Here is a 23,451-nt window from a genome sequence, read left to right on the forward strand (position 1 = left end):
ACCCTCTCCAAAGCCTCCACATCCTTCCTGTAATGTGGGGACCAGAACTGCACACAGTACTCCAAGTGCGGCCGCACCAGAGTTGTGTACAGTTGCAACATAACGCTACGACTCCTAAATTCAATCCCCCTACCAATAAACGCCAAGACACCATATGCCTTCTTAACAACCTTATCTACTTGATTCCCAACTTTCAGGGATCTATGCACACATACACCTAGATCCCTCTGCTCCTCCACACTATTCAAAGTCCTCCCGTTAGCCCTATACTCAACACATCTGTTATTCCTACCAAAGTGAATTACCTCACACTTCTCCGCATTAAACTCCATCCGCCACCTCTCGGCCCAACTTTGCAACCTGTCTAAGTCTTCCTGCAAACTACGACACCCTTCCTCACTGTCTACCACACCACCGACTTTGGTGTCATCAGCAAATTTGCTAATCCACCCAACTATACCCTCATCCAGATCATTAATAAATATTACAAACAGCAGTGGCCCCAAAACAGATCCCTGAGGTACACCACTTGTAACCGCACTCCATGATGAATATTTACTATCAACCACCACCCTCTGTTTCCTATCCGCTAGCCAATTCCTGATCCAATTTCCTAGATCACCCCCAATCCCATACATCTGCATTTTCTGCAGAAGCCTACCATGGTGTACCTTATCAAACGCCTTACTAAAATCCATATATACCACGTCCACTGCCTTGCCCCCATCCACCTCCTTGGTCACTTTCTCAAAAAACTCAATAAGGTTAGTAAGGCACGACCTACCTGCCACAAAACCATGCTGACTATCACCTATCAATTCATTACTCTCCAAATAACTATAAATCCTATCCCTTATAATTTTTTCCAACATCTTGCCGACAACAGAAGTGAGACTCACCGGTCTATAATTCCCGGGGAAGTCTCTGTTCCCCTTCTTAAACAATGGGACAACATTCGCTAACCTCCAATCTTCTGGTACTATACCAGAGGCCAACGACGACCTGAAGATCAGAGCCAGAGGCTCTGCAATCACTTCTCTTGCCTCCCAGAGAATCCTTGGATAAATCCCATCCGGACCAGGGGATTTATCTATTTTCAGACCCTCCAGAATATCCTGCACATCCTCCTTATCAACTGTAATACTGTCTATTCTACTCCCTTGCAACCCAGTGTCCTCCTCAGCTATATTCATGTCCCCTTGCGTGAACACCGAAGAGAAATATTGGTTCAATGCTTCACCAATCTCCTCCGGTTCCACACATAACTTCCCTCTGCCATCTATAACTGGCCCTAAACTTGCCCTAACCAACCTTCTGTTCTTGACATACCTATAGAACGCCTTAGGATTCTCTTTAACCCTATCCGCCAAAGTCTTCTCATGTCCCCTTTTAGCCCTTCTAAGCTCGCTCTTCAACTCCCTCTTAGCCAATCTAAAGCTTTCTAGTGCACTACCCGAGTGCTCACGTCTCATCCGAACATAAGCCTCCTTTTTCTTTTTAACCAACAAAGAAACTTTTTTGGTGCACCACGGTTCCCTAGCCCTACCAATTCCTCCTTGCCTGACAGGGACATACCTATCACAGACTCGCAGTAGCTGCTCCTTGAAAAAACTCCACATGTCGGACGTTCCCAGTCCCTGTAATCTCCTAGTCCAACCTATGTTTCCTAATTCTCTCCTAATAGCCTCATAATTACCCTTCCCCCAGCTAAAACCATTGGCCCGAGGTTCATGCCTATCCCTTTCCATCACTAAGGTGAACGTAACCGAATTGTGGTCACTATCACCTAAATGCACACCAACTTCCAAGTCTAGCACCTGGTCTGGCTCATTTCCCAGCACCAGATCCAATATAGCCTCACCTCTAGTTGGCCTGTCTACATACTGAGTCAAAAAACCTTCCTGCACGCTTTGAACAAAAACTGACCCCTCTAACGAGCTAGAGCTATAACAATTCCAGTCAATATTAGTCAAGTTAAAATCCCCCATAACAATTGCCCTATTACTTTCACTCCTAAGCAGGATTGACTCCGCAATCCTTTCCTCAACCTCTCTAGAACTTTTAGGAGGTCTATAAAAGACTCCCAACAGGGTGACCTCTCCTCTCCTATTTCTAATCTCCGCCCATACTACCTCAACAGATAAGTCCTCATCAAACCTCCTCTCTGACACTGTGATACAATCTCTGACCAATAATGCTACCCCTCCCCCTCTTCTACCTCCTTCCCTACTTCGACTAAAACATTTGAACCCCGGGACCTGCAGCATCCATTCCTGCCCCTGCTCTATCCATGTCTCTGAAATAGCCACAACATCGAAGTCCCAGGTACTGATCCACGCTGCAAGTTCACCCACTTTATTGCGAATACTCCTGGCATTGAAGTATACACATTTCAAACCCTGCTCCACCCCACCTCTGCAATGCCGTGCATTGCAGTCCCCATCCATGCATCCCTCACTTTCAGCCCCACTACTCAGGATCCCTCCCCCCCCCCGAATCAGTTTAAACCTCCCTGCATGGCCTTAGCAAATTTACCCCCCAGGATATTGGTCCCCTTCTGATTAAGGTGTAGACCATCCTTCTCATAGAGGTCACACCTTCCCCAGTACGAGCCCCAATTGCTTAAGTACCTGAACCTGAATTATGGCAGACACCACTCCATCAGATGCTGCACAGACAACACAGTGATGTGTTCAGTGAGGTTTAAGAACTGGCCACAATCAATACGGGTTGAGCAAAATTTAAAACTGCAATCGGATAGAGAGGGGAGATAATAACATTTGAATATATCTGTGGACACTCAGAGGGACAATGCACTAAGCCCTTCGCCTGAACTCAGTGCCAAAGTGCTGTGCAGCAAGCGTTACCTCACCCTCCTTTCACCCCACACCCAGCAATATTTCCTTTGTCCCATCTGGAGGTGCTGACTCTCACTGGGGTTAAGGTCTAAGGTCCAAAAACTGCAAGCGCCAGATGTTATCTGACAGACATGGGGATTTTGCCTGTATAAGGCCACTTAGTATCAGCAGGACATTCTACATGAAGGGCTTCTCCTGATGTCCACATGATTGCACCGCAGTGAAGGACATTTGATAGCAATCAAAAGAAAAGCCTGGTTTTACCATCTTTAATAATTTGCAAAATCTTTGCTAATATGAATCTTAACTGTGTTGACTGTGGCTCAGTGGGTAACACTCTTGTCTCCAAATCAGAAGACTGTGGATTCAAGTTCCACTCTAGGTATGGCGGCACGGTGGCACAGTGGCTAGCACTGCTGCCTCAGTGCCAGGGACCCAGGTTCAGTTCCAGCCTTGGGTGACTGTCTGTGTGGAGTTTGCACGTTCTCCTCGTGGGTTTCCTCCGGGTGCTCCAGCTTCCTCCCAGACCCCAAAGGTGTGAGGGTTAGATTAGTTGGTTAGCTGGCCATACTAAATTGCTCCTTAGTGTCAGGGGGATTAGCAGGGTACATGGAATTACGGGGGGATTGCTGTCGGTGCATGTTTGATGGGCCGAATGGTTTCCTTCTGCACTGTATGGATTCAATGATTCTACTTGAACACAGCATCTAGGTTGACACTCCCAGTGCAGTACAGAAGGAGTGCTGCACTGTCAGCAGTGCTGTCTCGGGTGAAATGTTAAAACTGAAGCTCTATCTCAGATGGAAGATTCCATGGCACTAACTCAAAGTCTCCTTGGTGTCCTGGTCAACTTTTATCCCTAAACAAACATCACCAAAACAGAATACTGATCAGTATCATGTAGCTATTTGTGTATTCTTGCTGTGTACAAAAAAAAAGGTTTTTGTATATTACAACAGTAGCTACATTTGAAAAGGCACTTCATTGGCTGTTAGAATTTTGGAACTTTGAGGTGAAGACAGACACTAAATAAACGCAAGTTCACGCTTTTATTGAATTTGTCAGAAGTGGTGCAGGAAAGAGGACTGTGCAAGTTGATAAATAGCATTGCTCTCTACACTGGGATTTACTTGTAATGCTTCTATTACCCAATGATGTCTGAATATCCCTCTCAAGTGACATTTCTACAAAGACTTTGAGGCCAACATTTTCCACTTTCATGTGTGATAGAAACAGTCTGTTTCCTGTGTTCTTTTAAAAAAAAATTTAACTCGTGCCTGGGATGTTCATAACTATCGAGGCTGTATTTATTGACTTTCCCCGAGTGGCCCTGGGCGTATTAAGAGTCAAGCACACAACATGGGACTGGTGTAGTCTGCGGCTCTGAATGTAGGTGGGGGCAGCAGGCTCTCTGTGAACCAGTGGGGTATATTTATGATGAACTTTGACTTGGTCCCCAGCTCAAAAAGGACCAGATTGATTGAACTGGTGGAAAGAGTTAAACTCACAACCTGTGCCCCCCCACCCCCCATTTCTCCAGATTTACACTGAGTCTTCAATCAGAAAGCAGCTTGCTAGGTTCAAGCTTCTGAATCAGATGAAGATGGGAATTTGACACAACTCATGTAAATCTACTACTCTGAAGATTCTTCCCTCACCACTTCCAGACAAGTTCTTTGCTACCCACACTATCTTATTATACATTCAACTAGTTCCTACCTTGGCAGAAGGCATGACCCAATGAGAATATGGTATCTGGAGCGTTTTCTCCAAGTAGCCAGCAGACAGTATCCAAGTCGTGTACAACACCATCGTAGAATATCCCACCTATTTAAAACACAACAATTCAGGTGGCTACATCTGTCTGGAACAATAGGTTAAGGGGCCACAGTTATATTACAATGCACATAAGAATTCAGCTTGGAGCAGGTTTTGTGACAGAAAGGACTGAAACATCACAAGATATGGGGAATTCTGAGCAGATTATCAGTCTTTTCTCAACCTTTAGGCACACAAGAACATATGGACATGACAACCAGGAAAAGATCAGATCGTGGAGAAGGCTCCACAGATATCCCCATCCTCAACAGATAAAGGAAAAACACTGCGGATGCTGGAATCTGAAACAAAAACAGAAAATGCTGGAAAATCTCAGCACGTCTGACAGCATCTGGGAGAGAGAATAGAGCCAATGTTTTGAGCCTCGATGACCCATCAACAGAGCTGACGAAGGGTCATCCAGACTCAAACTGCCGGCTCTATTCTCTGTCCACAAACCGTTCCTCCAGCAGTTGGTGGGGGAGGAGGGGGGAGAAGATAAAGCTGAAGTATTTCTCCAACCATCTTCAGCCAGAAGTGCCAGTGAATGATCCATCTCCCCAGCATCATAGATGCCAGCCTTCAGCCAACTGGATTCACCCCATGTGATAATAAGAAATAGCTGAAGGTGCTGCATACTGCAAAGGTTATCGGTCCTGACAATATTCCAGCAACAATATCAAAGACTTCTGCTCCAGAACCTGCCGCGCCCCTAGCCAAGCTGTTGCACCATAGCTACAACACTGACATTTACTGGACAATGTGGAAAATTGTCTCGGTATGCACTGTCCATAAAAAGCAGGATAAATCCAACCCAGTCAAATACTGCTCATAAGTCTACTCTCCATCTTCAATAAAGTGATGGAAGGGCTATCCAGTAGCACTTGCTTAGCAATAGCCTGCTCAGTTTGGGTTCCGCCAGGGTGACTCATTCCTTAGCTCATTACAACCTCGGTTCAAACATGGACTAAAGAGCTGAACTCCAGAGGCGAGGTGAGAGTGACTGCTCTTGACATCAAGGCAGCATTTGGGCGAGTATGGCATCAAGGAGCTCGAGCAAAACTGTAATCAATGGGAATTCTTTCCACTGGAGTCATACCTAGCGCAAAGGATAATGGTTGTGCTGGCAAGAGGTCGATCATCTCAGTTCCAGGACATCACAGCAGGAGTTCCTCAGGTCACTGTCCTTGGCACAACCATCTTTAGTTGTTTCATCAATGAGCTTCCTTCAATCATAAGGTCAAGTGGGGATTTTCATGATTGCACAATGCTCTGTGCCATTGACAGAGCTAAGTGATTCCATAACAAATGGATCAATCTTCAACATACTAGAGGTTTACTTTGACCAAAAACTGAACTGGACTAGCCATATAAATACTATGTTTACCAGAGCAGGTCAACGGCTAGGAATCCTATGGTAAGTAACTCACCTCTTGACACCCCCCCCCCCCCCCCCACCCCCCTCCACCCCCTCCCCAAGCCTGTCCACAATCTACAAGGCACAAGTCAGGAATGTGATGAAATACTCTCCACTTGCCTGGATGAGTGCAGCTCCAACAACACTCAAGAAACTTGACACCATCCAGGGCAAAGCAACCTGCTTGCTACCTCTTCCACGTTCAATCCCTCGACCACTGACGAACAGTGGCAGCAGCATGAACCATCTACAAGATGCCATGTGAAACGCACCAAGGTTCCTTAAGCAGCACCTTCCAAACGCACAACCACCACCAACTAGAAGGACAAGAGCAGCAGATACCTGGGAACACCACAACCTGGAGGTTCCTTTCCAAGTCACTCACCAACCTGATTTGGAAATATTTCATTGTTTGTTCACTGTCGCTGGGTCAAAAACTGGAACTCCCTCCCTAATAGCACTGTGTGTTTACTACAACTCATGCTGCAGCGGTTCAAGAAGACAGCTCACCACCACCTTCTGAAGGGCAACTAGGAATGGGCAATAAATGCTGGTCTAGCCAGCAATGTCCTCATCCTGCAAAATGAATTTAAAAAAACATTCACTACTCTTCAAGTGCTGAAACAGTCCACATCCAAATGTAGCGAGACCTGGACAAGAAACATTTCGTGCCACACAAGTGCCGGGCAATGACCGTCTCCAACAAGAGAAAATCTATCCATCATCCCTCAAATGGCAATGGCATTACCATTGCTGAATTCACCACTATCAACAACCTGGAGGTTATTATTGACCAGTAACTGAACTGGAATAGTCATATAAACACTGTGGCTACAAGGGCAGGTCAGGGGCTGGGAACCCTGCGGCGAGTAACTCACCTCCTGATTCGCCAAGGTCTGCCCGCCATCTACAAGGAACAAGTCAGGAGTGTGATGGAATACTCTCCACTTACCTGGATGAGTGTAACTCCAACAACACTCAAGAAGCTCAACACCATCCAGGACAAAGCAGCCTGCTTGACTGCCACTATCTACAAACATTCACACCTAGTGTATATTTCCACCATTTTCTGTTTTATTTCACATTTTCACCAGTTTTCTTTTTGCTCCTACCTAAATTAATTTCTCCAAATCAACTTTTCTCAGAGTTGCATTCACATCGATCTATTCCGCATGCAATTTACTTTTCCAAGCCCATACCTGTTTTTTTGATATAGCTGAGAGACAGAGAAGGGTAGATCCTACTGACGCTAACTATTCGATGAATCCTCCCAAGAGCTTTATTGTGAACTTTCTTGTACAAGAATTGCACGGCTGGATCAAAACGTCTGCACGGAGACAGAAATAGACGTTAATGTCAAGAGTAGAGTATATCTGTTCTGTTTTATGTGAACTTCAATAACACACTGCTACCAAAGGGAAGTTTATTCTGGCAGGATAATGAAGTGGTTTCTGAAACTAACAAATCCATTCAGACTCCCCAGGTCAGTGCCAGTATTCCAAAACTGGATTGAAGAGGTTAGAATGGAGAAAATGTTGGGAACATCAACAAGGTCACATGTCTTGAGCACATTTTTAAAAAGCAAGATATAATACTATGCTCCCCCGCTACCTGTTTTTTTATTTGTCTTCTCCTCTCTTCCCCTGAAGCCTGTTCCTGAGGTACAGTTGCATGCCCACCAGTGAATCACCCATTCAGCAAATGTAAGCCAAGTGAATGCCAGGAAGCTGTCTGATTGCTGCAGGCGTTACAGTTGAACCTATCTACCTAATGTATGCACACACACAAATAAAGACATGTATACTTTCTTGCTGCGAACAGGGCCAGGACCCCTGGCCGATTTTAATTCCATTTTGGCCAGCTGAGATCTGGGTATATTTGCCCAGAGGGAGTCGCCACTCACGTTTTGATTTAGCAAATAAGCCTGTGCAGTTGGGATTCTAGCATTAACCTCAGCTGGCAGACTTTACTCACTTATAGAGTCCACACACCAGAGGTTGCCCACATCTTGCAGCTTCATCGAAACATGACTCAGCCATTTGTTTGTCTAAACTCAGTAACTTTTCACAGAATACTCCTTTACCTGCAACACAAAGAAAATAATTCATTCATTTCAGAGAACCGCATACAAGACATAATAATCCTTCACGGTACTCTGGTGGAGTCTGGCTAAGTATGACTGTAAGAGTTTTAACAACACCAGGTTAAAGTCCAACAGGTTTATTTGGTTGCAAATATGGTATTTGCTACCAAATAAACCTGTCGGACTTTAACCTGGTGTTGTTAAAACTCTTACTGTGTTCACCCCAGTCCAACGCCGGCATCTCCACATCATAAGTACGACTGAGCAGAGTTTCTGCTTTGTGTATACTTGGGAAATTGAGCTGTTGAAGCTACAATTCAGGTTTTCGCTAAAAATCATTGGCATAACGGCGAACATAAAATCCTTCAAGCACCAGGCTACAAATGAGAAAAAGTTCATTTATCAGACATCAAGCTTCAACCTGTATCCTTTGTAGGAGTGCGAGAAAGATGCTGGAAGGAGCTAATCAGAAATGAATGGGCTCTGGCTGCATAAAACTTTTAAGGGGAAAAGCGTTCCAACATGCAAGAGGAAATCTAACTTCCTGGAGGAAGCTTTGCAGGATGGTGCACGTGGTTGTCAACTGCAGTTAGAATCAGTCTTGGCAAATTCAGTCAAATAATCTTCCACAAACAACAATCCAGGCTCCTGCCTGAACCATGGCTACTCAGAAGCGGCACTTCCGGGCTCCTGAATCCTTGCAGCACAACTTATTTACCTTCAAGGACAGGAAGAGAAAAATGAGGAGATAAAAAGCAACTATCCTTGTGGTTGGCATTACTGAATTGCCAACGGTGCTGCCGACAGTAAGTCAGGGGACATGTTATTTTATACCCATTACCTGGCACGGTGGCACAGTGGTTTGCACTGCTGCCTCATAGCACCAGGGACCTGGGTTCAATTCCTGGCTTGGGTCAGTGTGTGGAGTTTGCACATTCTCCCCGTATCTGCGTGGGCTTCCTCCGGGTGCTCTGGTTTCCTCCCACAGTCCGAAAGACATGCTGGATAGGCGCATTGGGCGTGCTAAATTCTCCCTCAGTGTTACCCAAACAGTCGCCGGAGTGTGGCGACTAGGGGATTTTCACAGTAACGTCATTGCAGTGTGAATGTAAGCCTACTTGTGAGTAATAAATAAACTAACTTTTTAAACTACAATGTATCATTTTATTGCTAAAGGGTGAATAAAACTAGGCTTTTAAGGTTACAAATTCTAACAAATGTTAAGTAAACATTGGGTTAATTGAAAAAATGAATCACTAATCTATCTCGGGATGAGCACCCTTCACTTTGTTTGTGGCAAGATCAACTAAGAGGCTCGGGTCACTGTGCCTCTGGTATTTCCTGTATGTAGCAAGCTCTTCTGCGCTTTGATGGGAAGAGCTCTTGGTCTTAATTAAGGTTTTTTTTTCAAATAGTTGCAGAAATTTGCATTGACAACAGACATGTGTGGTGGACAGGGAATATGTATTATTAAAAAGCAATAAGAATGACTGACGCATATCAGTCAATTAAGTCTGTAACCTCACCTGAGTTAAATAAACAATTATAAACTACTTAAGCTTAACATTACCGATTACAGGAGCATAAAACTTCTGCAACCACTCGGGTATCCCATCTCGATTTCCGTCTTTGCTTTCAACCTATTTCCACTTGCGATTCCCTTGGTCCCTCCTCCCCTCAGTGACGGTGCCGATCCATAATTTACGGCAGTTACATGGGTGGCAGCAACTGTGCCAGGATCTCAGCCAAGTGGTTACGATTTACACAGAAACCAAACATCACACAACTATTTGATAACATTGAGCACCAAAGCGAATGCTTATCTTTATCAAATGTCCAAATAAATGTGTTTTTCAGCAGAAACCACCGGCTTGCATTCACGAATAGCGTTGCTGACTGATCACACCCCCCCCCCCCCCAGTCCAGGGATGCTATAGAACCTTCCGGTAGCTCCCCAGGCTTAAACAACTAATGTAGCACATGTTTGCAATCAAATGTAGGACTATCTGGTTGACTCAGAACCACAGCACATGAAGTAGACCCACTTAACCTTTATAGCAAACTGACAAGAGTTACCTCCTCAATATCATCCTTCCTTGTCCCTCCAATTCCCATCTGCATTTATCCAAAACGCACACCATACCTGCGCGTAAAGCATCCAGGACTATTTCCGAGCCTTCTTCTGCCAGCGAGCAAATAATAATTCCTGAGACACTGCACAAACAACAGCATAGGAAACAATTAGGTGTCTGTGTAGATCAACCTGAAATCCATCTCAGATCTCAATTCATTTTTACGAATACAACTAAAATGCTTTCGGTCTAATTTGCAGAAGGAGACCAAGGCAAGGAAAAATGTTCTGTTGAACCAAATTTTGTCGGTTGCATTAATCACAAGGGCTGAGAAACAAAATAATCCGACACACGCAGTTTCTATTCATCTCCAGTCTATGTTCTGCCATATTACCTACTGTCCAAAACAGCCAGCAGAACAGCATTGTCTTTGTATAAGATAAAAATAGAAAAAAACTGAAAATCTGAAAAATCCAAAATATAGCAAAGAAAGCTTCTTCATCCGGAATAATCATTAGAACAACTCTAAAAGGTGAACCTCGAACAGACCTGCTGTCCATTGAGAATTCATGGTTTGATTTCCATAACATATCCTATGCAAGCTTTTTATTGGCAATGCTCACTGATTCACAATGTTTAAAGGAACATCACTTCATAAATGAATGGCCAAAATGGTCAGCAGACAGGTGCCATTAGGGGTAGATGGCAGCTGACAATGGCATTCACTCATCTTGCTATGGAGTAACGAACTGCACCTAGTCCATTACATATTAGGGTACCACAACCGAAGTTAAACAAAAGGCTGACTTTGCTCATCAGAGTACCTTGTATAGTTCAAGTATTACATCTTGTTGAGGGGTGGGAAAACAGTAAACATTACGGTTCTGATGATATTGTGGAACAAAATAAGGAAAAGTCAGCAACTGAATGCTGAATTTGGTTCTGCTTGGCTAAGGAAGAGCAGCTGGTTAGATCCAATCCAAGCTAAAAGTAACTGTTTTCAACCAGCTCTACAGGGATGGGAACTATGAAGAGCTTTGCGGTCTACAAACTAGGTAATGGTTAGCAAGAGACAAACAGCCTGAGTGTCTACTCCTCTCTGCTCCTGTTCAGCAGCAAAGGGGAGGTGATGGCCTCGTGGTATTATCGCTAGGCTATTAATCTAGAAACTCTGGGGACCCAGGTTCAAATCCCACCTTGCAGCTGGCGGAATTTGAAATCAATAAATAAAAAATCCGGAATTAAGAATCAACTGATGACCAGGAAACCATTGTCGAAAAAACCCATCTGGTTCATTCACTAATGTCCTTTAGGGAAGGAAATCTGGTCCTTTCATAGCAATGTGGTTGACTCTCGACTGCCCTCTGGCAACTAGGGATGGGCAATAAATGCTGGCCAGCCAGCAACGCTCATGTCTAATGAATAGGGCATGAATATGGATTCCACATAAAAATAAATTCCTCTGCGCTGATATCCTCTCCTGGCAGATACTTACACTCTAGACTTCCAGATGATGAATGGCCACTTAGGCAAAATCTGTGGCTCATTAGTCTTTCAGGAGTGCCCACTTGGAGGTAAATTAAAAAGCCTAACCAGGAAGACATTATATAAGCATACAAAAGAAAGGTGAGAAATGATCTTCAAAGCCATCCTTGCTGATACTATCCATTAATGACGCAAACTCATGCATCTCCCTTCTGCACTGGTGGAATACCAAGCGAAATCAGCCAAAGGAGAACAAAAGAATCTCTGGTCAATTTCAGGAAAGACACTCGGAGAATCCTCAATGCCCGAGGCAAACAAGCAAACTCATGGAGATAGTGGTGGGTCTAAACTATCCCAACTATCCTGTTGCCTCCACAATAGGAGCACACTGCTCCAAAATGTGCAAATGTGTGTAGAATAAATACGCAATTCATAACCGTACCGTTGGTCATTGAGCACAATGTCAGCGTCCTGTCCCCGTAACACCCTGGTGTTTGCAAGAACGTCCGTGCTGAAAGAACATTCCAAGTCCTGGATGCAATCCTCCACAATGTACAGCAAACTGCAGCCACTCTCCTCTTCAATGCTTTTAAACAAAGCTCTGTTGCCACTACAAATGCCAAACAGTGCCAGTCCGATGCGGCTGCCCATCAAATCAACATTCCCATATTGTCCTACTGTTGCGTTGGAAATTACATTATTGGAAGCTTCAGGAACAATGTGCCTTTGGCCATTGGATCTTGAGGAGTGTGAATGACCAAGGACTTGAAAGCCATTGAATAAAAGTGAGGAACCTGAGGGGGAGTTTGAGGTAGCCATGTCATGGCGGATAGTCACTGTGCTGGTCGTGGAGTTGGACACACTGGTTCTGAATGAGATCATGTTCTGATGATTAGGTACTGGAGATGGAATATTGTTGCTGAAGTCGGTGGGACATGGGTTGGGTTGAAATACAAAGGATGATGACTGTGGTAGAACAGATTGATCGAGAACAGACATGCCAGTGGTAAAGTCCACAGGAGGAGACCTAGGAAAGATAATACACCAACAAAACATTAGATATCTAAATAAAATGTTTTAAAAACATGGATATCAGTTAGTTTCCCCTAGTCACAATAGTTCATTTGATAAATGCACAGTACAGTTGTACCGAGTCATAATAAGCACACTATCCCAGGGTTGAATTAGCCAAAGTCAGCTGTTATGGCAGCATGGAGTTGTACTTGGCCACAGTACTAACCTAGAGGAAGGCTGGGAAAGAAGGGAAAAAGTGTTAAAGCCCTGATCATGATTCAGCGACCCTTACTGGAAGCATACACATTTAGATGGCAGGACAGAATGGAATTGAGCATCACTGCGATGTTCTCCTTGCCCCAACGGATTGGAAAGCTTTTCAACACTCAAAACTCAGCATCATTTGTGAAACAAGTTACTGAGACACTGCTGCTCATGCTCTTATCCAGTAGAACTGTACCATGTCATCAAGGCAAATAAAAAGACAACATTCATACAGCGCCCTTCATGACTCAAGACATCCAGAAGTGCTTCGCAGCGGAGACATACTTCTGTGGTCATTTTTGCAATGAGGGGGAAAACCAGGGGGCAAAATCAATTTGATGTCTAAATTCTACTTCAGCACATAGAGTTGCATCCTTGAAGTCATTAATATTTAAATCACAGCCAATTCTTTGTTCAATTTTGAAGTCTTGCTGTTCAGTTTTAACTTTGAAGGTGTCTTCTTAACACTACAATTACTGAGACAGGAAGACAAGAAAAAAAATCAGTTTGTGAAGCTCACAATTTTAGATAAGAAGGCTGTGTATGTAGATTTTTGGAACCACAAGTTCCAGTCCACTTTGCTTTATTTATAATCCTGCAATTATATCGGTTGGAAGAATGTGCTTAAGAGTGCTGGGCTTCATCGAGGCGATCTCAAGATTACAGTATTTGACACACAACAGTGGCTGGCTGCATCAACTCTACAGACACATCACAGGTTAACCCATAGTCTTCAGCAGTCTTTCCAAGAAAGACTTTGGGTATTAAGTTGGGAATAGGAGCACAGTAAAACTGGTCTACTTGTTAGCTTGGCTTAATTGGTAACAGTCTTACCTTGGTTATAAATCCACACAGCAAGACTTTTGAATCCAATCTAGGTTGACGTTCAATGCTGCACTGAATGCTTAATCATAAGATATACCATCCCTTGGATGAAAAGTTAAACCAAGGTCTTTTGTACCTTTTCCACTGGTCCAGATGCATGTTAAAAATACCATAGCACTCCTTGAAAAACAATGGGGGAACTGTCTTGATGTCTTGGCCATAATTTTCTCTTTAGACCAGCATCACCAAATAAACACAAACTTTGACAACATTGTTAATGTCCTCGGGATGGCCCAAAATAATTGAAATCTAGTGAATTACTTTTGAAGTATGGTCACTGTTATGTAGACAAACTGACCAAACGGATGGACTGACATCTTTTTCCAATCCTGTACATTCCTGCGTAATTTCTCAAAAGGGTCAATCAGCTCATTATTGCTTGTGGGGTCCTTTGATAAAAAATGGTGCCTCATTTGCCCACAAAAGACATGGTCAAAGCAGTTAATTATATCTGTGACAGAACAGAAAATGTTGGCGCAGCGATTTAGAATATTGATACAAAGTGTGATCAAAAATCTTGGAAACGGGAAGCAAGTTTTGTGCACAATAAGTGCACGCTTTACATAAGATTTTTTAACAAGCTAGTTCCTATTACACTCTCAATACGTTTTACAAATTGCCTCCAATAGATGCCTATAAGTTATAAATAGCAGTCTCACCAACTTTTACTTGTCAAATATTGCGTGGGCCAATGACAATTCATCTGCTTTCTCTAGCCTCTTGTGCATTCAAATCTTCATTGTTCCATCATTGACAGTCATGCTTTCAACCACCTAGACTCCATGCTCTAAAATTCCCTCCCTAAACCTTTGACTTGCTCTCTTTTCTCAAGAAGGCCCTTAATACCCACCACTTTGATCGAGATTTTGATCACCTGTCCTAATTTTTCTTTGTGGTTGTGTCAAATTTCATCTGATAACACTCCTTGAAATGGTTTCCTACATTAAATGTGCTACATTAATATGAGCTGTTGTTGCGATGGATGATGTTACTTTCATGCCAGAACCCAAAACGTAGCAAAGGGTAAGACACAGTCCCTGCTCCCCAGATGATAGCGGTACATAAAGATACACAAAGAGGATGTAAGAATAGACACCTGGTAAAAAGTGAAGACTCCCTACATTTTGTAAGAATCTCAAATAGTCTTGCAAAAACTACTAATGCATTGGCTAAAAAAATGAGAACAGCCTGAAAGAGGTTGAGGAATAAACCACAAAAGGAAAGAAACAAAAGAATAAATACAGACAAACAGGTGTGTTCAATCCCCCTCCCACTGCAAAAATTATAATAGAACCATAGAAAATTACAGCTCAGAAACAGGCCTTTTGGCCCTTCTTGTCTGTGCCGAACCATTTTATGCCTAGTCCCACTGACCTGCACTTGGACCATATCCCTCCACACCCCTCTCATCCATGAACCCGTCCAAGTTTTTCTTAAATGTTAAAAGCATTTACCACTTTATCCGGCAGCTCATTCCACACTCCCACCACTCTCTGCGTGAAGAAGCCCCCCCTAATATTCCCTTTAAACTTTTCTCCTTTCACCCTTAACCCATGCCCTCTGGTTTTTTTCTCCCCCAGCCTCAGCGGAAAAAGCCTGCTTGCATTCACTCTATCTATACCCATCAAAATCTTATACACCTCTATCAAATCTCCCCTCAATCTTCTACGCTCCAGGGAATAAAGTCCCAACCTATTCAATCTCTCTCTGTAACTCAACTTCTCAAGTCCCGGCAACATCCTTGTGAACCTTCTCTGCACTCTTTCAATCTTATTTACATCCTTCCTGTAACTAGGTGACCAAAACTGTACACAATACTCCAAATTCGGCCTCACCAATGCCTTATATAACCTTACCATAACACTCCAACTTTTATACTCGATACTCCGATTTATAAAGGCCAATGTACCAAAGGCACTCTTTACGACCCTATCCACCTGTGACGTCACTTTTAGGGAATTCTGTACCTGTATTCCCAGATCCCTCTGTTCAACTGCACTCTTCAGAGTCCTACCATTTACCCTGTACGTTCTACTTTGATTTGTCCTTCCAAAGTGCAATATCTCACACTTGTCTGCGTTAAATTCCATTTGCCATTTTTCAGCCCATTTTTCTAGTTGGTCCAAATCCCTCTGCAAGCTTCCCTATTACCCCCACTCCTTATCTACCTTTCTCAATACTCTGTGAAGCACCTTTCTAGTTGTGAGCACTCCAGAAATTTAACTTAAGAGAAACAGTACAGACAGAAAGAGAATAGCCATAAAACAAAATGGAAGCCAACGTAATTAAATGTATTAAGTACAAAAAAAAATGAGGTGGAAAAGAATTGTAGCTGATTTTGTTATTTTCATCGCTGTACTTCAGGTGAAGTTAGATAACTTTAAATGAAGGAAAAAAAAGGGTTTAATGATGGGGTGAGATGATGGACGGTGGGAAGAGGTTTATGTGAAGCATGAACACTTGCAAGGACCTGTAGGGCCGAATGGACTGTCTCTGTTGCAACTCTTATTCATTTCTTGATAGAGGGCAGCCAAAATCGCCAATTTGACCTTGAAGTCAATCAAGACATCTCCAGAGAATGTTAGAATTTGATCTCCTCTCAAGCTGAGTTAATAGGTATTTATACCTGCAACTGCCACTTCTAGCTGTGCCATTTCACTTCAAAATACATCAATCAAGAACTTCATGGCTCTACAGAGTTACTGATTCACAGCATTCCCACTCCCCAAGCATCACATCCTGCTCGCTCTTCCAACCAGCTCAGTAATCTTACAAGATAATATTTTTAAAATCACAATGTTGCCATACCTAGTCCAGTACTAACTCATTTTTCCATTCCCTTTTCTATGATGGTCTGTTTGTTCCTCTCATTTATCAGCATAGATGGGCTGAATCTAATTGCCATGTCCACAAAGTGTAGCAAAACAACCCTCGCTCCTTGTTCCATAACTTTAGGTCAGTAGCTAATGAGTGAAATGTAAATCCACAGCTTTCCCAAATACAAATACTTTGCCATTTTCCATATCTAGTTTCATCTGAGAACTTGCTCAACAATAAAGGTACCTCACTGGAGGCAACGTCAGAGCCAACAAAAAGAGACTTATTCCAGATGTTTTGCATGGGATGACCACTACTCCAACAAAATGTCATTCCCAAACCAAAAGCGGACGGAGCTTTTATATTCTTTAACCTTGTGTCGCTCTTCCTTGTCAGGAAATTCCAAGTTTCCACTAAGCCACTTCACCCCACACACTGTAGAGGTGCACCCACTATCCAACACTGCACAGTTGAATGAATCAGCAATCAAAATGCTCATCACTGGACTCGGGCATCGATTAACCAATACAATTTCTTCAGGCCGGTCATCCTCATCTTGCTCACATCAGAACTATCCATATCATGAGTTACCTCAAAGACTTGATTTTTGCGCTTCGAACAATTCATTGCATAATGATATTTGGAATCACAATTAAAACGCAAGTTAATCATTCCCCATACATTTCTAGGACTCATGTGTCTACAGTTGCCTTCAGTCTTGTTTTATGTCTTGCTTCACAGATTGGCTATAATGGCAACCGTCCTCAGACAGCCCATCAGCAACCCTGTCCTCGTACTACACGCCTTCACCAATCAGCACATTCTTCTCATGCAGTATAAATAATTGTTCCCCGTTTCCGTTGGTAATTTCTTGCGAGCTGTTCTGATGAGTGCAAGATGAAAAGCTTTGACAACATGTCTGACTTTTCAGCAATACTCAAGTTCTGAACTACTGGGGTGGCACGGTGGCACAGTGGTTAGCACTGCTGCCTCACAGCGCCAGGGACCCAGGTTCAATTCCAGCCTTGGGTCACTGTGTGCGCGGAGTCTGCACATTCTCCCCATGTCTGCGTGGGTTTCTTCCGGGTGCTCCGGTTTCCTCCCACAGTCCAAAGATGTGCAGGTTGGGCTGCTTGGCCGTGGTAAATTGACCCTGGTGTCAGGCGGATTGGATCTTTGGGTAAGCGTTCTCTAAGGCGACCTTCACGACACCACAGAGTCACTGAGCAGAAACTGATGACCGGGTTCCGCGCGCATGAGGGCAGCCTCAACCGGGATCTTGGGTTCATGTCACACTATCTGTAACCCCCACGACTTGCCTGGGCTTGCAAAATCCCACTAACTGTCCTGGCTGGAGACAATACACACCTCTCTAACCTATGCTTAACCTTCTCTCCGCTCACATTGTCTGTACCTTTAAGACTTGATTACCTGTAAAGACTCGCATTCCAACCATTATCTTGTAAATTGAGTTTGTGTCTTTATATGCCCTGTTTGTGAACACAACTCCCACTCACCTGATGAAGGGGCAGTGCTTCGAAAGCTTGTGGCTTGTGCTACCAAATAAACCTGTTAGACTTTAACCTGGTGTTGTGAGACTTCTTACTGTGTCAGGCGGATTAGCAGGGAAATGTGTGGTGTTGCGGGAATGGGGCGTGGGTGGGATTGTGGTCGATACAGATGCGATGGGCCAAATGGCCTCCTTCTGTACTGTAGAGATTCTATGCCAAAATGTACGTTCTCTTCAGGGCTGGACTCCCCCTTGCCTGAGTAACATTCTGAAATGTACGCTACTTCTGCACTTCACAGTGACCTGCCTATCCTCCCAGGGAATGCATGCAGTATTCTGCTCTCATTGCAGCAATGCAATGTGGTCCTTCACTTTGTCCAAAGTTTTACCTCCATTAAAACACCAGATCTGGTCTCCAATGGATACACAGGTTTCCTCTGCCTTGGATCCATTACCTAGTCAGGATTTAAATCAAACACAGCAGGTTAATGGCATTATTTGAACCCCGTGACCATGGACAAAATACTTCTGATAGATGTTTGTTAGGTATAGCTAGCAAAGAATATGGAGCAAAGGCAAGAAAAATGGGGAGCTGAGGTGCAAATCAATCATGATTTAACTGAATAGCAGAGCAGGTTCAGGAAACCAAATGGTCTCATCCTATTCCAATGATGCCAAATGCTACTGATTCCAATATCAAAAGGCCAACAGGTTGTGTTAACTCAACCCTGAAACCAGTGTCAACTGAACAATTGAAGACACTGAAAGGAACACTCTGTACATCGCAAAACCAGGCCAATGCCAAAATGAATAAAATGTAATCAAAAGAAACCGAATCCACACAAATTGATTGTTGTCTTGAATAAAGTCAGCATAAATAAGTATAGAATGGGAAAAGCATTGTACGCAGATCTTATCAGTATAGCCCCAGAACCAGTTCTGTAGGACTCTGGGAACAGCGTTTCGCTTTTATTTTCAGTCATTTGTTTGTGAGACAGTTATCACATCTCATATGTACTGGAATGGCTGCATTCAATGTCAACACGATACTACGCAAGATAGATTCATGTGACCACCAGGAGATTCACAAAGTGAAAAGTGGGTTTCTTTCTTCCAAGCCTCCCTCCGCTGGGATTACTTCTATATACATCTTTCCAATGGGCCACATTGGCTTAGATCCAAAGGGCATTAACTTCAGCTTCTCACTGCTTGGTTAGAAATCCGTCTCAATTTGTGTTTCTTGCTATTTAAGAAAGCCTGGAGTCCAAACAATGCAGGCAAATGCAGGAAACATGCTAAAACTTTTTTTAAAATCAAGCAAGGGGACTTTCAAAAGATGCACAGTTCACGGACAACACTTAAGGGGCTCCCTTAACCATAGTTTTTTGTAAAAGATGCATATTGTTGTGGACATTGCCACTGCTAACCACGAAGCAACCTGGGATATTTTCCTACGTTAATGATGCTGTATCCATCAACAGTATTTTGCTTGTTTTAAAAGTTATTGTTGTTGATGGTTGGATACTATTAAACATTGCTGCAGATTTTGCACAGAGCACATACAATCTTGCTCCTAGTTTCTGACCTGAGTAAGCCTTTGATTGATGGCCTCAGTCTTCAGGGGACCATCAGTTTGGCAACTGTGACCGTTCAAGGCTGCTCTTGCTCCGATTTCAATACTCAAACACATAACTTAGGGCTGACAATTGACTCCAATACTGACTTGTCAGAACTGTCGTCTTGTGTGCAAGATGTTAAACTGAAGACCTGTCAGTGGCTTTGCATGGATATTAAATACCAAACTATTGGAAGAGCAGCAAATATTCTGTCCAACAATTTTACTTCAAATCAATGCTCGAGAAAAAGAAACGATTAACCAGTTTTGATCGATCTTTTGTTTGAGATTTTGCTGCATGCAACAACTGCCTCATCGGTCTATATTTCAAGTCTAATGAAATAATGTCCAAATAATCTGATTGTAATAATGATTGAAGGATAAATATTGGCCCAGGAAGCTGGGGAAAGCTCTCCTGCTCTTTTTCATTTAGTGGCATGAGATCATTTGTATCCACCTCAGAGAGCAGACAAGGCCTTTGTCAGGGCAGCAATCCCCCAGTTCTGCTCTGGAGTGTGTCAGCCTAGATTATGTGGGACATGATCAAGAATTGCTGGAGAAATAAGTTCAAAGTCTGGAAGTCAAGCGTAGCCCATTGGATCACTGGAGCAGAACGTTGTCCTTGCAGCTCCCCTTCAATTTTGCAGCTACTTTGAGGTAAAACTTTGAAGTCAGTAGGCCTGTGTGAAAAACTTTGAGATGTCACCACCACTTGAGGATCAAGTTATTCATGTGGGCGGCACGGTGGCAAGCCAGGGACCCGGGTTCAATTCCCGGCTGGAGTCACTGTCTGTGTGGAGTTTGCACGTTCCCCCCGTGTCTGCGTGGGATTCCTCCGGGTGCTCCGGTTTCCTCCCACAGTCTGAAAGACGTGCTGGTTAGGGTGCATTGACCCGAACCGGTGCCGGAGTGTGGCGACTAGGGGAATTTCACAGTAACTTCATTGCAGTGTTAATGTAAGCCTTACTTATGACTAATAAGTAAAATTTTACTTTTATTCAACTATGGACAGCGTCACACCATGGCTCAATCCTTTTCTCAGGGAGTTTTACACACCTCTGCTTATGGGTTATTTAAAACTGAAAAACTGGGTATGAGGGGGAGGGCAGGGATTGTTTCAAACAATCCAGGATTTTTGAGGGGTTTTTTGGTGTGCAGGGGGCTTTTAACTCCTTTTCAAATGTTGCTGTGGGATCCCCCCACCTTTGTTGGGATGGGGGAACTATGAGCTCCTTCACTTCCCCAGATTTTGTTGTTCCTCACTTTGTTGGTAATTTGTAATATCTGAGACTAGATATTGATTGTGTGCTGGATATTCAACCACAGGGAGGCACAAAACTGAGTCACATACAGTACCTGCCAAATTTGTCAACGGATTACTAAATAGTGATCAGGATCAAAAACCTCCCGTCCTAGTTACCTTTGTCTTTCTCTCACCCAGAGGTGAAGAAGCCAATTGCAATGCTTTCCCCCACCTGGGACAGCACGGTGGCACAGTGGTTAGCACTGCTGCCTCACAGCGCTAGGGACCCGGGTTCAATTCCAGCCTTGGGTGACTGCATGGAGTTTGCACGTTTTCCCCTTTTGTGGGTTTCACTCCAAAGACGTGGTTAGGTGAATTGGACATTCTAAATTGCACCTTAGTGCCTGCCCCAAGATGTGTGGGTTCGGGGGATTAGCAGGGTAGATGTGTGGGATTACGGGGATAGGGCAGGGGTGGGCCTGGGTAAGATGCTCTGTCGGAGTGTTGGTGGGCTGAATGGTCTCCTTCTACTCTGTAGGGAATCTATGATTCTAAAGAACCTATGGTTCTATACATCAGTCCACCTGGTACAGGCAAAGAATCAAATCTAGAACCATCTGATTTGTATAAACCTGCATTTGACACAATACCCTATAAGCCATATGTCTGGCAGCAATCTGTCACTAAAACAAAATATACACTCCTGAAATTTTGACAACTTGCATCTTGCTGTGATTCTGGAACATTCATTTGTCTGCATCAAAACATCAGCAGGTTTACCACCTGAAGAAACCTTCACTTCTTTACCAACACTTTCACAGCCGCAGTTCAAACCTCTTACCTCATTTTTCTTCTGGCCGGGAAAGAGTTACAGGGCCTCTGTTCCCAACACCAACCCCCCCCCCAAAACTGGGCATTCGTAAAGAGACACGAAACAGTGAACATCAGCAGACTATATGACCGTATGGAGTGTCACAGCTGACCCTCAATCCTGTCCTCCATTTTGACACCTACTTTTGTGGCAGAATCACTGGTTGGCGATCAGCTCGGGGTTAATTGTAGTGCCCCTACCATCACCCAGCTCAAATCAGTGAAATAAAAACAGCGATCAAACTAGAACCTTCCCTGTTCTCTATACCATGCCATGTTGATTGAGGCACTGGATATCCACTTGAAGATTATTTAATAATTATTATAGCTTAACGGGACACACGTTTCAAACCACCCTGTTTTTATCATCACACCTTGTTGCATTGTCAAGGTGCATGTGTACAACAAGTGGGATAGGTTACTATTCTAAAGCAGTGGCTCTCCACACAATTTCTCAAAGCACTTTGTTTCACTTACATGAGTAATGTGGTTGCATGCAGCCTGGCTGAGGTATGCTTCTCCAATCGTTTGTTGCGGTAGTGTCTGGCTGATGCCAAATGCTCTAAAATGCGGTCCCTCCGAGCACTCATCGGGATTTCACAGGATTTACAGTACAAAATCTCCACCAAATCTCTCTCCCCTCCTTCCTTTTGCTCAACAATGTGTCTCTTCACTGACAGGTCACAGAATTCAGCAGCATAATCATGCAGAGACTTTTTCTTCCTCCCCATGCTGGAAGTACTATTTTCTCTCTTCTAATTTCAGTTTCTTTACCTATTTCACCGCAGCCCTGCTGCCGGATGATCCCAGTGACTATCTGCCTCCGAGCTCCGTGTAATGAGTACAGTCTTCCTAAGCTTCCCCTTTATTCCATCTATGTTCACTCCTCCCTTTCAATTTGTCTTCTGACTTGCTTTGTCCTACTTGCCCAATGTCATGTCATGGGTCCTTTTTTGCCCCCAATGATTTCAGATTGTTCTGTGCATTTAAGTATTTTCAATTTAAATTACCTTTTCCCTGATATTTTACACTCCTCCTCACCACATACTTATTCCCTCTCATTTGGATTTCTGTATTTCTTTAGCTGTTTTATATTAAATTCCTTCCATACATCTATTGCATTCTGACAGTTTCTCTATTTCCTGTCTCTATGATCTCGCACTGGTTTCTCCCTTGTTCTAATTTATAAATCCTCTTTGTCTGTCTGCTTCCCCTGTTTCTCTCTCTTCTCACTCTGCAGTTCCAATGATAGTTTTTACATTTCACTTCCCCAAGTATCTCTCCCAGCTCTTCTCACTTTTTTCAACGTTGGTAAAATATCTTGCTTTCACCAGGTGCCTGTTGTCCTTTCTCAAGTTTCCTTTTCCCCCCCCTGCAAATTCTGTTCTCTCTTCCCTTCTTTGTTTCTTTCCAGATCCTACAACATCTTTCCTTATTTGGGTTTCTCTTTCAGGTTTAGTATGTTTCTCCCTATCCAGTTTCTGTGCGCCCTGGAGTGTC

At 43.6% G+C, this 23,451-nt stretch overlaps 1 protein-coding gene across 2 annotated transcripts in view; it reads right to left on the reverse strand.

Annotated features, from left to right (window-relative positions):
- The window catches only part of LOC144509856 (streptomycin biosynthesis protein StrI-like), a 36,906-nt gene extending 13,461 nt beyond the window's left edge, over window positions 1-23,445 (reverse strand). For both annotated transcript variants that reach the window (XR_013500531.1, XM_078238765.1), the window contains exons 1-6: window positions 22,429-23,445; window positions 12,176-12,760; window positions 10,320-10,390; window positions 8,068-8,176; window positions 7,293-7,420; window positions 4,578-4,685 (exon numbers count right to left, since the gene is read on the reverse strand). Coding sequence is in view for 1 of the 2 variants with exons in the window: in XM_078238765.1 (XP_078094891.1) it covers window positions 4,578-4,685; window positions 7,293-7,420; window positions 8,068-8,176; window positions 10,320-10,390; window positions 12,176-12,760; window positions 22,429-22,682 (1,255 nt within the window). In the remaining variant the exon portion in view is untranslated. The remainder of the gene's footprint in view (window positions 1-4,577; window positions 4,686-7,292; window positions 7,421-8,067; window positions 8,177-10,319; window positions 10,391-12,175; window positions 12,761-22,428) is intronic.
- Between the last annotated feature and the right edge of the window lie 6 nt (window positions 23,446-23,451).

Source organism: Mustelus asterias, chromosome 22 (assembly GCF_964213995.1).
Source record: "Mustelus asterias chromosome 22, sMusAst1.hap1.1, whole genome shotgun sequence".
In the NCBI taxonomy this organism is placed as follows: domain Eukaryota; kingdom Metazoa; phylum Chordata; class Chondrichthyes; order Carcharhiniformes; family Triakidae; genus Mustelus; species Mustelus asterias.